Source organism: Onychostoma macrolepis, chromosome 14 (genome assembly GCF_012432095.1).
Source record: "Onychostoma macrolepis isolate SWU-2019 chromosome 14, ASM1243209v1, whole genome shotgun sequence".
Taxonomy (NCBI): Eukaryota; Metazoa; Chordata; class Actinopteri; order Cypriniformes; family Cyprinidae; genus Onychostoma; species Onychostoma macrolepis.
The window spans coordinates 12524341-12540936 of record NC_081168.1 but is presented as its reverse complement, the minus strand read 5'-3'; the positions used below and the strand labels follow the sequence as shown (position 1 = coordinate 12540936).

Here is a 16596-nt window from a genome sequence, read left to right as displayed (position 1 = left end):
TTCTCAGTTTTGAAATAAATATATGCATTCAAAATTTACAGTTTACAGGCATTAATATCCTCAAAATAAGAAGTTCAATTGGAAAGATAATAAAAAAATTGTCTGTATGTTTTGCCTAAATTTCATATTTAAGAAGAAAAAAAAATAAAAGAAAGAAGAGAAAACCAGAGCCCCTTCAAGGTGATGGACGAATACCTTCAGAAGCTTCAGTATGCCAATAATTAATCAGCAGCCTATTGGCTAATTTTCAACATATTTGCCATTGAACATTCATTTTGGATGTAATTTTGACATTTACACTGAAATAACTGCTATTTTATAAAAAGTTTTAGAAAACTGTGCTTGTCAAGTGATTCAAAACTCAGGTGTCAATTAAAACCATAAATCTGATTAGTGTTGTATAGCACAGTCAATCTGTTTTTCTTTAGTACACAGATTGTCTTGCTATGTATACCAGTAACATATGCGACAGATCTAAAGGGTTTAGAAAGGAAGAGACATAAAGAAAGAGGGGATAAAATAGGTGTGCTTTACAACTCCACTATGAATCACTGCTGGTGTAGTTTATGGACGGTGAAAAGCCAAATGTAACCCAATTTCGGTAGTTATCAATCAGTGGACTATACTTCAGGCATGCCATCTGTCTTAAAGCAACAGCCAATCAGAGAGAAAGAGTACTCGCAATGCCGCAGTAGGAGGCAGGACTGAGTCTCTCTCGCTCTCTCGCACACACACAAACACACACTCACCCATCCATCTCCAGAAATGTGTATTTTCATTTCATCAGACACCATTTTCTATCTCTCCTTGAGGATTTAGTGCATCTCATTTGTCTTTCACTTTGTTTCTTTCCCTTTACACTTGCCATTTTGAGGATACTAAAACCTGGAAACTCATTATTCACAATTAGAGAACAATGTCATATTTAATTGTCCTATTAAACTTTCAAATACATTATTCATAAATTATGATAAGCTCATCATATGCGGGGGTAGATTGAGATAATTATAATAATTGCAGCAATAATATGGGGAGCAGTCAAAATGACTTATTAAGAGTGAGGAAATGCCCACATAAATGAGATGGTGAGTGATGTGCTGGCCTGGTTGCAGGCTTTGTGGCAGCGTGGGGCAGAGATCTGCGTGCTGATTGATAATGATGTGTGAGGGGAATGGCCTTTATGAAACAAAGCTGTGCCATTAGGGAGGAGCACACTAAACCAGGGCACATTTTAGCAGTTTTCAACAGTTTTGTTAATTTGTTCAAAAGTTTTTATTTGTTCAGTAAGGCCATGTTTCAAACTTTTTTTTTTTTTTTTAGCCTTCACTGATGTCATTTTAAACCCAAACTCTTTAATTAGAAAATCAACATCTGTCATTTGATTACAAAAATGCTGTTGTACATCTGTAGTTTCATTAATTTTCTATTTATTTACTAACTTAACTTTACCATTAAAAAAAATCTAATGAACATATATCATATTATATAAAAAAAAAGAAAAAAATCAAGTATCAAAAAATTTATAAAAATTAAAAATAGCGATAAATCAAATAAGCAATAAAAGAATGAAAAAGCAAAATATATACTCACTGGTAGGATCTTCTTGAGGCCGCAGCGTAGAAACTCATTTCGTAAGTGTATCCTGAAGTCTAAATCATCTGGCGATGTAACGAGGGCATTGATCAGCTGCATGCAGGCCACCTGTATTCACACACACACACACACACCACCATCATTTAATGCAAGCAAATTCTTAGAATCATCCCTTTGGCGATAAATGATTAAAATGTAGTACGCTGCAACAGCCTCTTATTCATACTGCTCTCATCTCTCATCAAGAAAAAAATCAATATATCACATTACATAAAATAAAATGAATTCATAAGGATGGAACGAGGCAGTTGCCACTGTAAAGGACTGGGAGAGAAAATGGTAAAAATGCAGGGAAAAGATGCAAGTGGATTAGGAAAGCTGTCCAGAGGAAGGAGGGATGAAAGGAGGGAGCAGACCTGGCTGAACAGATGTGTATTTTTAATTGATTTATCAGATCAGGGCAGTGGGCAGGGAGGAGTGCTGATGGTTCTTAACAGGCTATAAGGTGGCTCCAGGGAGCCGGCAAGGATGAGAAGGAATGCTCTTCGCTTGGTTGATCAATGCAGAGTGGAAAGATCACTCTTGACGGACATTTGAACAGTCTTCCCATACATTCACCAGCCTTGGCCTGGGCTTTTGGAGTTGCTGTTGGCCTGCATGTTTTATTCTTCTGCATGGTTTTATTTGTGAGGACCAGCTCCATCATTCTGACTCTCGCTTGTTCTGCCTTCAAAGATCGGCCACAAAAACAGAAACTTGACTTGAGTCATGGGAGAGACAGTGCTTGATATGATATTTAGGCAATGGCAGCCATTTAGAGGAGATGCATAGGTTTGATTGACTTGAAAATTTCCATTAACTGAAATAAAATAAGAACATAACTGTGGGAGGAAAAATTACCTAAACTGAAAATAAATTTTCATGACAGCAAAAAAAAAGAAAAAAGAAATGTCTGTGAGAGATTGCTGACATTCTTAAATTAAACCAGAGCATTAACTTGGGCAGTCCTAAAATAAAAAAATAATAAAAATACCAAAAAAAAAATTAATAATAATCAAATATGAAAGTGAAAATAGAGTGAAAATCTATAGTGAAAATAGAAAACTGAAAACAGGGAAATAGAAATAAACAAACTAAAAATCTAGTGGGGAAAAAAATAATACCCTAAATAAAAATAAATCAGTGCTTAAAAATTCTGCTTTTCACAGCAGTAGCCTTGGGTTCACGAGCAGCCCGTAGGCATCAGGAACCATAACACTATTCTTGATTACTTCTCTCGAAATCGCAGCCTACCCAGGAGCTGCAACAGGCAAACGCAACGAGGCCCACTTTGCTCTCATCGTGCAACATTATGCCTCCAAATCACCAAAGTTCTTAAATCTTCCCGTATTCCCATTTGAGCAATTATTTCAATTTGAATCATCGAAGAAGCCCACTGAGTGAATCTAGATCGTTCATCGAGTTCTCCAGAGGGCAAATGCATTTCATCATCAACACACCACCCTGTTTGGAACGATGTTGCAGATAGGGTGCTGGAGCAGGTTGAGGAACTTATTTTCCTTTATGGGCTGAGTGTGCAATGATGAGCTTCTGCAGCACAGTGCCGGAGGTGGATTCCAGCAGAGTAATTAAAAAACGGCACTGCTGGGACGGTTTTAGGTTTGCGTGCTTGCGTCACTGAGATGGCGTGACGGCAAAACACATTTTAATCACGTATAAAAGTCAGGCTCTGCAGCCCATTGCAGATTTTTAAAAGTGTTTAATTTCTTTTAACCGCCAGCATTGCTGAGGTGTTTTAATTTACCTCACAATTAGCGGCGGTTCTTTTTATTAAAAGCCTTTTTTTCAAGGAGGAAAACAAGGCACCAAATCAAAAGGTATTCCTCCCTCCCTTCTCCTCTCACTTGCCCTGTATCATATTGGTGTCTTCACTGCTCTCTCAACAGCAACACAAAGATTAGGGATTTGGTTAATAAATGTGTGAGAGGGGCTTGTTGTGCTTGGTCACAGATCACTGCAGGCTGTGGAGAAGCATAGAATGATAAATACAGGTATGGTGCTGCATCCTTGCCCTTTTGATTCAGTTCCTCTGAGACCAGCCTGGAGAATGCAGAGGAAAAAGCAAGAAGGGAAGATGATAAAGTAACCATCTCTCGAGAAGAGTTTTTTTGTTTTTTGGGGGGGTTGTTGTCGCTAGTTTCTAGAGCTCCAGGTTTTTGTGTGACCTGGTTGGGGCTGATTAGAGTTTAGAATACTCCTCCTGTTGCATTAGAATAGCCAGCAGCTAGCTTCCATCTTGTGGCGTAGGTGGCAGGGTTGACAGACGACCACAGAACACAGTGAGAAGAGGGATAGGGGGACTTGTTTACATGTCAAGCTGAGCCGGGGTGCAGAAGAGCTTTGAGTGACAGATGTGCCAATTTCTACCTGGCTCCAGCATCAAAAAAAGCATTGGGAATGAAGAGGCCTCACACATTGACTGACACTAAACAGAGCAGATCTATATCTGCTGCCCTGGGCAAACAGAATTCTACTAATTATTTGAAATAAGTGAAATAAAACATGAGGACATATAACATTTTTAGAAAGTATGATGCTGATGTGTGTTCTACTTGAATATTTCTTGCTCGATCTAGAGAATAACAGATGCAACATCTAAAGTTAAAATTCATCTTTTAAAGGACACAGGCTAAAACAACATGCCCAAAGAAAATAAATGTTAAAATTAAAAAAATACTAATAATAATTAAAAAAGCCATTAAAAAATAAATAAAATAATAATAATACATAAATAATTGAGCACAACAAAAATAATAAAATAAAATAAATTCTGAGTAGTCTGTGAAATGGTTATGATCTTTTCAGATGTTCTAGAGGAGACACGTGTGCAACTAAGGTTATTTAGAGAGAATTCTCTATACTTGCTCCAAATTAGCATGCAACATTTAAACACAAAATTTTGTGTCTTATTTACAAAACTCCTATAATTCAAATTAACAGGATGCTAAAATAAGTTATATTTTACATAAAATATGGAATAAGGATACTGCTGCTTTATTATTTTTGGAGTAAACACAACATATTATCTATGTGCATTGTGTCTATTAAAGAATGAGTCTTATTCTAGACAAGACTGTCTTCTGAAACTATAGGTATTAACATTGCAGCTCCAAAGTCTGTTTTACCTGAGCAAGATTGAATGTGAATATGTGTATAAAGGGTGTGATGAATTATAACATGAAGGTAATAAGGTGAAGTGACAGGTGTGGAAGGGCAGCATTCTGACTCTCTTTTTCTTGGAAAAGGCACCAACTCTGACCTGTAGCTGCTGGGCTTCGTGGTTCTCCAGCCCCTCCACTATCGGAGCAAATCTCTCCTTATTATTCCTCTCTGCAGCAATGGTCATAGCTGCCAGGATCTTATCCAAACTAAAGGAAAGCAAGAAGACAAAAAACATTGCATTTAATTAAACAAGCTTTTTTTTTTTTTTTTTTAAATCAAAACACGATTGTGACATTGGTTTAGAATGTTCGCCCGAGTTGGTCTAAGCTTGTAATCTCAGTCTTGGACGTTTACCACAGGGGAACTGGAACAAAGTCACAGACTTTTATGTAGTTATAACTCACTAGGGTTTAGAAATACCAAAACAAGCCTAATGTTCAACCATAGTAATAAGAGAAACCCTTTAGTCTACAATATGTGATGCTGTGTCAGAAGCAGCAACATAAGAGAACCGAAGAGATGCGTTTGGACAGAAGTACAAGGAGTGTTGGTGTGAAAGCAAATTAAGGACTTTACAAGGTCCCATGTCTGTTTTGCTGACTCAGGCACTGGGCAGATTGCAGTCCATGGCTAAGGGAAAAGAATAACAGAATGCATCATAGACAAAATAATAACCGCAGAACAAATCATCGCTTGTGTAAAAATAGCCCCTTCAGTAAAGAAACACACGCAAGATGGTGTGTTAACTGTGTATGTCACTAGTCTTGCTCTTATCAGGTTAGGAAATGTTCATTTTGGAATTTATCAATTGTTTCTATATTTTAAAATGCAATTTATTCCTTTGATAGCAAAGCTGAATTTTCAACAGCTATTACTCTGGTCACATGTGTCATATGATCCTTCAAAAATAATTCTAATATGCTTCTAATCAATCTAATTTTCATTGGTGTGCAATTATCAATAATGGTTATTTTTATGATCAATCTTGAATACAGTTTTTGCTGCTTAATACTTTTTTGCAGCAACGTATATATTTTCAGGATTATTTAATGAATAGAAAGTTCAATTAACAGTGTTTATTTCAAATATAATTTTTTTGTAACACTATAAATGCCTTTTATAACTTCTGATCAATTTAATGTGTCTTTGCAGAATAAAAGTATCATATATTTAAAATGTATATATTATTATTATTATTTTTTTTTTAATTGGACAGTACCTAACCTAAATTTGTAAATGGTAGTGTATCTCATGTAGCTCAACATGTAGCCCTATTTTTGGACTATAGTGCAGGAGTGTATTCTTCCCTTTGAAGATGATTGAATTCTAAATTCTTTTATACAACACTTAAAAAAATTATACAAATTTTTTTAAGGTAAGTGGTTGCAATCAATTTAGCTACATTTAAATAAACAAATTGTGTTGGAAGTTAGTCAACTAAATTTGTTTATTTAAATGTAGCTAAAATAAATTGATTGCAACCACTTTAAAAAAAAATTGTAAATTCAATGAATAATTTTTTTCACTGGGTCTATTATGAATAAAAATCACAATTACTGTATGATTAAGACAGGCAGGCACAAAATGCTTGTCGACTCCTGTATGCGACAAGATTATAAATGCTCCATACTAGTGATCTACACCAGATGTTAAGTTCACTTTCACATGTCTCGTTACCCCAAGATCGGTTTGCTTTGCTCTGTCGTGGAAAAGCTGTGGAGAGAAGTTTTGTCGAACAGCTAGGTGTAAGATACGTGTTTTGTGATCCAGGTGATTAAGTTGTAGTCGTGAGTGGGCTGTACAAAGTCTTTCATGCTGGTTCAAACATGGCTTCAGAATAAGCTACACCTGCTCAACTCCTAAAGAAGGCTTTGATGTGACAGCACTAAACATAAGCCAGTGTCACTGCACAGCGTTTGAGGGGGAAGGAGCTAGTTTCAGCGCTAAGTGAGGTATCAGCATTTTTACAGCTGTCACACAGATCTGCACACTCTCTGATCACCTACACACCCATAAAAAACACTAATCTACTCACCTACCACACACGATTCACCCAACCTCCACTTAGCATGTGCGCAAGAGTCTGTCTGCGTTTGTTTGTGTGTTTAGTCAAACAGATCCCAGGGCTGAAGGTGCTGATTGCCAGATAAAAACAATCAGTTGCAAACTCAGCTTTTTAATCATTCAACCACAAAACTAACACAGCATGCATACGCTTAGCCGGGGGCTTTCTAGCAGGCTCATTTGAGAAGGGCATAGTAACATGTACTCTTACTGCACTGCAATGGACGCTTGCTAAGAAATATCAGTTTCTGGTCACTGCTGTAATGCAAAGAGACCATAGAAAATATTGTAAAAAGTACAAAATGTCTGATTAGTGTATATAAAAGTATAAGTACATTTTGGTAAAAGACATATACAGTGAGGAAAATAAGTATTTGAACACCCTGCTATTTTGCAAGTTCTCCCACTTAGAAATCATGGAGGGGTCTGAAATTGTCATCGTAGGTGCATGTCCACTGTGAGAGACATAATCTAAAAAAAAATCCAGAAATCACAATGTATGATTTTTAACTATTTATTTGTATGATACAGCTGCAAATAAGTATTTGAACACCTGAGAAAATCAATGTTAATATTTGGTACAGTAGCCTTTGTTTGCAATTACAGAGGTCAAACGTTTCCTGTAGTTTTTCACCAGGTTTGCACACACTGCAGGAGGGATTTTGGCCCATTCCTCCACACAGATCTTCTCTAGATCAGTCAGGTTTCTGGCCTGTCGCTGAGAAACATGGAGTTTGAGCTCCCTCAAAGATTCTCTATTGGGTTTAGGTCTGGAGACTGGCTAGGCCACGCCAGAACCTTGATATGCTTCTTACAGAGCCACTCCTTGGTTATCCTGGCTGTGTGCTTGGTCATTGTCATGTTGGAAGACCCAGCCTCGACCCATCTTCAATGCTCTAACTGAGGGAAGGAGGTTGTTCCCCAAAATCTCGCAATACATGGCCCCGGTCATCCTCTCCTTAATACAGTGCAGTCGCCCTGTCCCATGTGCAGAAAAACACCCCCAAAGCATGATGCTACCACCCCATGCTTCACAGTAGGGATGGTGTTCTTGGGATGGTACTCATCATTCTTCTTCCTCCAAACACGTTTAGTGGAATTATGACCAAAAGTTCTATTTTGGTCTCATCTGACCACATGACTTTCTCCCATGACTCCTCTGGATCATCCAAATGGTCATTGGCAAACTTAAGTCAGGCCTGGACATGTGCTGGTTTAAGCAGGGGAACCTTCCGTGCCATGCATGATTTCAAACCATGGCGTCTTAGTGTATTACCAACAGTAACCTTGGAAGCGGTGGTCCCAGCTCTTTTCAGGTCATTGACCAGCTCCTCCCGTGTAGTTCTGGGCTGATTTCTCACCTTTCTTAGGATCATTGAGACCCCACGGTGAGATCTTGCATGGAGCCCCAGTCCGAGGAGATTGACAGTCATGTTTAGCTTCTTCCATTTTCTAATGATTGCTCCAACAGTGGACCTTTTTCACCAAGCTGCTTGGCAATTTCCCGTAGCCCTTTCCAGCCTTGTGGAGGTGTACAATTTTGTCTCTAGTGTCTTTGGACAGCTCTTTGGTCTTAGCCATGTTAGTAGTTGGATTCTTACTGATTGTATGGGGTGGACAGGTGTCTTTATGCAGCTAACGACCTCAAACAGGTGCATCTAATTTAGGATAATAAATGGAGTGGAGGTGGACATTTTAAAGGCAGACTAACAGGTCTTTGAGGGTCAGAATTCTAGCTGATAGACAGGTGTTCAAATACTTATTTGCAGCTGTATCATACAAATAAATAGTTAAAAATCATACATTGTGATTTCTGGATTTTTTTTTAGATTATGTCTCTCACAGTGGACATGCACCTCGATGACAATTTCAGACCCTCCATGATTTCTAAGTGGGAGAACTTGCAAAATAGCAGGGTGTTCAAATACTTATTTTCCTCACTGTATATATATATATATATATATATATATATATATATATATATATATATATATATATATATATATATATATATATATACATATACATACATACATATATATACATACATACATACATATATATATATATAAAAGCTGATTGATATTAGTATTAAATAATTAATGATATCAACTGTGTATAACCTTATTACTAAAAAATGTTTTAAATAATATGCCAAACATCCCTTTCTTGTAATGGTCAGAGGATATTTACAAAGAATATTGTGTGTGTGTGTGTGTGTGTGTACACACACACACACCTACATATACATATATACAGTCATGGGCAAAAATATCAGCACCCTTGGTAAATATGATCAAAGAAGGCTGTGAAAATTAAATATAAATATAAAGAAATATAAATAGGAGGGAAAACAAAACCCAAATTCCCTTAATCATCCATCACAATGAGAAAAACCAAAGAATATATTTCTGATGTGCAGCAAAAGATAACTGAGCTTCACAAATTAGTGAAGTGGCTTTAAGAAAAGAGCTAGAGCACTGAAAATTCCCATTTCCACCATCAGGGCAATAATTAAGAATTTCCAATCAACATAATGTTACGAAACTGCCTGGAAGAGGATGTGTGTCTATATCGTCCTAATGTACGGTGAGAAGGAGAGTTTGAGTGGCTAAAGACTCTCCAAGGACCACAGCTGGAGAATTGCAGAAAATAGTTGAGTCTTGGGGTCAGAAAACCTTAAAAAATAAAAAAATAAAAAAAATTGTAAAACAGCACCTACATCACCACATGTTGTTTGGGAGGGTTTCAATAAAAATTCTCCTAGCTCATCCAAAAACAAACTCCAGCATATTCAGCTATCAGACACGACTGGAACTTCAAATGGGACTGGCTTCTATGGTCAGATGAAACTAAAAAATGAGCTTTTTAGCAGCAAACACTCAAGATGGGTTTGGTGAACACAGGGATAAAAAGTACCCCATGTGTACAATGAAATATACTGCTGTATTTTTTATGTTGTGGGCCTGTATTTCTGCTGGAGGTCCTTGACAACTTGTTTAGACACATGGCATCATGGATTCTATCAAATACCAACAGATAAAAAAAAATCGATAAGTGACTGACTATGTTAGAAATCTTATAATGGGCCATGTTTGGTAGCCTGACTACGTCAGACTTCGTACTTCCGCTTAATTTAATTTCGCTTTTGTACTCAGTCTGATATAGCAGACCATCTCCCAGTTTATCTATGGCTCCGCAGCAGCTGGGCCAATCAACGAACAGAGGGCGGACTGAGAGCCGTTACGTAGACGCTAATTTCACCCATTTTAAATTCTTATTATCCAATGAAAGGTTAGATTTTTGTGTTTTTTTTTAATAAAAGATCAAAAGGATTAACGATGCAGATTAATTTTCATAGCCTTCTTTGATCATGTTTACCAAGGGTGCCGATATTTTTGGCCATGACTGTATATACACACACACATACATACATATATATATACACACATATATATACATACACATATATATATATACATACATATGGCAATCAGGTGAGGAGTACAAAGACAAGTGTGTCTTGCCTACAGTCAAGCATGCTGGTGGGAGTGTCATGGTCTAGGGCTGCATGAGTGCTGCCGGCACTGGGGAGCTACAGCTCATTGAGGGAACCATGAATGCCAACATGTACCGTGACATACTAAAGCAGAGCATGATCCCCTCCCTTCGGAGACTGGGCAGCAGGGCAGTATTCCAACATGATAACGACCCCAAACACACCTCCAAGATGACTACTGCCTTGCTAAAGAAGCTGAGGGTAAAGGTGATGGACTGGCCAAGCATGTCTCCAGACCTAAACCCTATTGAGCATCTGTGGGGCATCCTTAAACGGAAGGTGGAGAAGCGCAAGGTCTCTAACATCCACCAGCTCCGTGATGTCGTCATGGAGGAGTGGAAGAGGACTCCTGTGGCAACCTGTGAAGCTCGCGTGAACCCCAAGAGGGTTAAGGCAGTGCTGGAAAATAATGGTGGCCACACAAAATATTGATACTTTGGGCCCAATTTGGACATTTTCACTTAGGGGTGTACTCACTTTTGTGGCCAGTGGTTTAGACATTAATGGCTGTGTTTTGAGTTATTTTGAGGGGACAGCAAATTTACACTGTTATACAAGTTGTACACTCACTAATTTACATTGTAGCAACTGTCATTTCTTCAGTGTTGAAGAATATTTTCTTGTCACATGAAAATATATAATAAAATATTTACAAAAAGGTGAGGGGTATACTCACTTCTGTGAGATACTGTACATACACATATATATATGTGTGTGTGTGTGTGTGTGTGTGTGTGTGTGTATATGTGTGTATATATATACATACACACACACTTAATAGTATTAAATATTCAGTACTAAAAAATTTAAAAAATTTATATAGTGTATTTGAAGATAAATTCTCAAGGCACTTTGCTGAAGAAAACACTATAGAAAACCACATAAAATGGGATTGAGCTGATGATCTTACATGTTCTCCTCTCCGATGATACAAACAGCTGACAGAATCTTGACAATCTCAGTCATCATATTAGTCTGCTTGGGATCGATAGCCCTTGCGAGGAGGAGGAGGCTTCGTTCGTCCCCCAAGATCCGTTGGAGGCCATACTGAAAACAAAAAGATATTTCAATTTACTACAAATTGTAAAAATATAAACATTTTGCTTAATCCCTTTAAACTTTAAATCAAACACAATGAACCCCTTGTGTATGGACAAATTTATCCTTTCTTCTCCAGAAAGAGCCAATTAGGCAGGTGTAGATATGTTTTAGGATAAATTATTTTAAATGAGGACAGGGCAGCAGGGACAAATAATCATATTCCTGCATCTTGTCTTCCTTCCAGGGTGTAATGCATTGCACTTGACCACAATTTGAGCAGAATGCAGAATAAATTCACTTGGGGGGGGGATAAATTAAATAAATAAAAACATTACAGAAAAGTGTTTTGAATAAAACAGCATTCATATTTAACATGGTTGACGAATAAACTGAATAGTTTCAATACCATTTAAACATGAAAGCAGCTTTAGAAAATATTAAATCTGATGAATATCTAGAGTTGAATGAGCTTCATTTGTGTTTGCTCCCGTTTAATAAAGTAGCAGTATTTCAATCAGATATGTATTCATTCTCAAGGACAAGTAAGGAGCTGGCATGATTTTATAATCTTTGATATGTTGCTTTGCAGAATTTTTTTTTTCTTCACTTGGCACGTGTGGGACACAAAATGATATAAACTACTCAATGGTGTAGCTTTTAAATTCTAAACACACCTTATTGTTCATGAAGGCCTTGAGGCACTGAATGAGTTTATGCTGGTTCTTCTTGTCAATGTTCTCTTGCCTGAGGAAAAGAAAATCAGTGAGTAAAGAGAAAGATAAGAGTGTGTGAATGAGTAATCCAAAAGCACTGAAGAAAGGGAATTTCTTAAGATGACGACGTCAGAAAGTCCGCATAACTTACTGTTTCTTGTCAAGAAGCCTCTCCAGCACATCCAAAAGCAGTCCGAGACCTTCATGGCCAAAGTTATTCACCCAGCTAAAAACAGAAAGAGACAAGCAAAGAACTGTGTTAGAATACATAAACCAACCAACAAGTACACTGCGAACAAGTTCATTATAGGTTAGAAAAGTTTGGTTTTGAAGATGAGCCGGGTTACAACACTCCACTGTTTCTTAACTCTGGAAGCAGTTACACTTTTTCCCACATCCATATTACTGGCAAATAGCACAGGTCACTGTGGCACCTGCAGCATTATTTACAAGACAAGAACATGGAAAAAAATATCATGATTTTGTTCCCCACATTTCTGTTAGTGACTTAATGTGAAGAATTTCCCACATATGTGTGACCAGATGGAATTCTGGAGGAAAGAATAAAATATTTATGCATCCTAGAAAAGATATTTAGCTTTTTTCCACTGAATTAAAAGTCATTAAATCAGTTTTCTTTAATAGACAGTTTGTATGTCTTTGTACTAAAACACTCACAGTTACAAGCCAACACTTACATTTGCCACTTTTTAAAATTTATAAGGTTTGGAATCACCTGATTAAGACACTTCTGAAAACAGATCCATCTAGGAATGCAAATGAAGTAAAGGTAAATGCAAATGAAAGAACTCTTTGTGTGTGGTGCCTTAAGGCAACTTGTGCAGGCCATTCACTCCAACAGAAAGATAAAGCAATGCATGGGAGATAACAGTAAAACTGATAATGGATTGTGTAAGATAATTGGCTATAAAACACAATGTATCTGGAGACATTAAATGATCTGGAGGGGATAAGAATAGGGGGAGAGAGAGAAAGAGCGAGAGAGCTAAGCAGCATGTGATCGCATTTAGAGTATGCCATTAACATCACTTGTTCTTAGCTCCAGATTGTCAATAAAGCCAAATACATGGGGTAGTTTGCTGCAATAAAGGACCATAAGTCAATGAGTTATTCCTTTCTTTTTGATAATCATAATGCACAATGCAACATGCAGATTAAAGTAATTTGTATAAACCCATATGGTCACACAAGACCCTCAATTAAGGGTGATGCCTGTAGCCTAGGGCAGTTTAAGAAGGCTAAAATACACTTTTCACAGATCTGCAATTAAATTAGTCTAAAATTACAAAGACAGAGGCTCACCATGCCATTACTCAAAATTCATTACCGACCCAGCAAACTCAATTTGAAACTTATTACCATTTGCTGTACAGTACATTATAATGGCCTGATTTGTTAATAAAACGTTAACAAAACAGTATAATGTGCAAAATTTATACTTGTCTGTTTACAGGGGGCTTGTCGTTTATTGTTCCCAATTTTGTCTTATCGCTTTTCGATTGTTTGTTGAAAGAAAAAGCACAGTTTGAAGTCTTTAATGAAAAATGAGATCTTCGTGAGCAACCATACCTAGCCTTGAAATATAAAAGCAGTGCTGCTGCAGTGGAGCTGGCCGGTGGAAATGAGGGATTCAAGAACAACTTGGTTGAGTGTATGTAATTCACTTACAACAACAGTGTGGGTTATGGTTTCAGTCTGCAGCAGATGAGTGTTGAAAACATATGAGGTAGTGTGGTGAGACCCAATGAAACATTAGCCAACACTGACATTGTACCGCTGCGGTCATGTCACTCAACAAGAGCAACAAAACTCTAACCACACTCAACCTAAATTACCAAGCAAACAAGATTTTACAGGGAGATGAGCAGTAGTCAACACTGAATAGAGCTGTTCAGGTAGGACCATCTGAAAAGGCTAATTCGCACCTGATACCTCATATTTCTTTTTCAATAACAAAATAATAATAGGAAATGCATTTAACACAAATGTCAATGCACAAATAATAAAATGATTGCCAATAATAATTTCAAATTATGGTCGATATTACAAGTCTACATTATTGTGAAAATAAATCAATATTTTTTTAACTGATACAAGTGCATTTAGGCATCAAATCATTATAATATGAAGTACGAAAAAAGCATATTATGAGATTTGAGATTTTAAATGATCATTTTGTGTAATTTATATTGCAGTCCTAATCATGAAAGTCTCTGTTAACCAAATTTAATTCATAAATCAAAAAAAATACTACTCTAAAAACTCGTTAGAAATTCCTGAGGGAACACATGGCTCGAAAACGCTCATTCTCTTCCAGGTTTTAGGACTACAAATTGAACAGCTCTATAAACTTGTAGTGCAGATAATTCAAATTCAAATTAAGAAATCACATAAAGCTATGCTCATACCACTAACAAGCAAGAAAATGAGAAGAAATCGCTCTTTCAAAAGATAACCATGTCAGTAAAAAACAATTGAATTTAAAGACACCAGCATGGAGTGCTGGTTTTTTCATCACTCTTAAGGCATCTTCTCTCAACGGTTAGAGGCATTGTGCATCAGTTTAATATGTTCAGGAATCATTAAGCAAGATATAAAAAAAAACTAAAATCTTCACCTCTTTCTGTCTGCCTGTCTATCTGCAAGTCCATCTTAGATTACCTGTCAGATTTTCCTGGAAGCCCCTGAGTAAACAACGCATCATTTCCTGTCAAATCAGCTCATCAGTGACCTACCCACACTCCATGGCATGGATCCAACAATTTGATTTAGACTTATTCATGAAATATTGATTGGGATAATTCTGGAGTTAAGCAGCAGCAAAAAGCCAGCAGAGTTACTTGACATGAGCAAATACATTTTCTGGGTTAAATGAAACATGCATGGCCTGTTAAAGGATATATGTATTTATCATAACAGTTGTTACATACTGCTTAACAATCAATAAACTGACAACGCTTAACCTTTCAGAGCATAATGAAAGAAAAACAAACACTGTTGTCTCTATGATGGTAAAATATGCATGTTTACTGTAGCAATGACTAAATATTATCAAGCCAATTCAATTCAATGAAAAAAACGGCAACAGTTGTGACAATGCAAGTTGTAGTGCAATCGTTATTAGGTTTGACATTCAATTTGCAATCACAGAGACATTATACTGCTATCGTGAACATCACATAATAAATTGCAAATGCATGTGAAAAGTCATTAATGATCATCAGCAGGAGTGTATTGTATAACACCACTCGACGCTCTAAAAGTCGGTTAACTGCCATACGATAACCGCAGGTTACTCCTCTAACCCCCTGCCTTTATTTTCCGAACCCTCTAATGTCAACCAAAAGCCTGGCTGTTGAGTCTGACATTGTTATTGCACTTGAAGAAGCTCTAGAGTGTTGTGTCATTGAGAACACTCTATGAGAGCAATGCCTTTCAAATTGTATTAGGGCTAAGCCATGGACGGACTCATTCGGCTGCCCGTGGCCTATTCAGCACTGCTCTATTCCACTCGAGGCCCTCTGCTCCTAGCAACAAATTGCTCTCAACATTTCAACCCACCACTGAGCACCAGAACAGTTAGTCACTGACTAAATATTGCAACTGAGGCCTTCCTGCTGTTCATGACAATGTCCATGACTCTGAGTGATGCTGAAATCACAGGGAGGCTCAAGGCAAGGCTGAGAAGAGATTGACTTCCACGGTTTAAGTACAGTATCTTTGTAATGTCAGGAATGCCAATGAATGAATGAATGAACGAATAGCAAAACATTAAAGAAATAGATAGCAAGTAGTCCATGCCAACGGACTGTTGGCTAAACGTCTGATGCATATGGCACACAAAAGTGGAAACACTTCAGGAGTTTCGAAGTCATCATCGGATTGGTTGAATTATACAGGATTTCCGGGAGACGTGTGTGTCGTGTTCTTTAATGTTCCGCCTGGAAACAAAGATGCCGTGATGCCAAACCCCCTCACGAAAGAAGAAAGCTGCCATGTTTACAACTGTGACGATGAGCGCTTATCAGGATCAACTAAATGCTGGATTTTCAAAAGAATGATCGCATTTAGTGTGCGACCACATACAAAAGTATGTGAAATATTTAAAGTTCTCGGCATTGAATCTTTAAAATACGTCCGAGAGTTTTACACACCTGTCTGTTATTGTGGCGACATTTCCACACCCTGAAACGTGATGCTGAACGAAACGAACTGTGATTGGTTGTTTGACATGTCAGTCAAACGGCCTCATTGGCCATGGATTCCAGACCTTCAGCCGTCAGTCTGAAGGTCTGGCTACGCGAGACTAGATAGCAAGCAACTCATAATGTGGCACATTTATCCTAGAATTATCTCAACCTAAGCCTTTCAACCTATTCTTAA

General features: G+C 37.4%; 1 protein-coding gene across 6 annotated transcripts in view; it reads right to left on the bottom strand.

The window, feature by feature from the left end:
• The window catches only part of diaph2 (diaphanous-related formin 2), a 437687-nt gene that overhangs the window by 273737 nt on the left and 147354 nt on the right, over window positions 1–16596 (bottom strand). For all 6 annotated transcript variants that reach the window (XM_058797344.1, XM_058797348.1, XM_058797349.1 and 3 more), the window contains 5 exons: window positions 12344–12418; window positions 12154–12223; window positions 11349–11485; window positions 4913–5021; window positions 1591–1701 (listed from right to left, as the gene is read on the bottom strand). In XM_058797344.1, the coding sequence (XP_058653327.1) occupies window positions 1591–1701; window positions 4913–5021; window positions 11349–11485; window positions 12154–12223; window positions 12344–12418 (502 nt within the window). The remainder of the gene's footprint in view (window positions 1–1590; window positions 1702–4912; window positions 5022–11348; window positions 11486–12153; window positions 12224–12343; window positions 12419–16596) is intronic.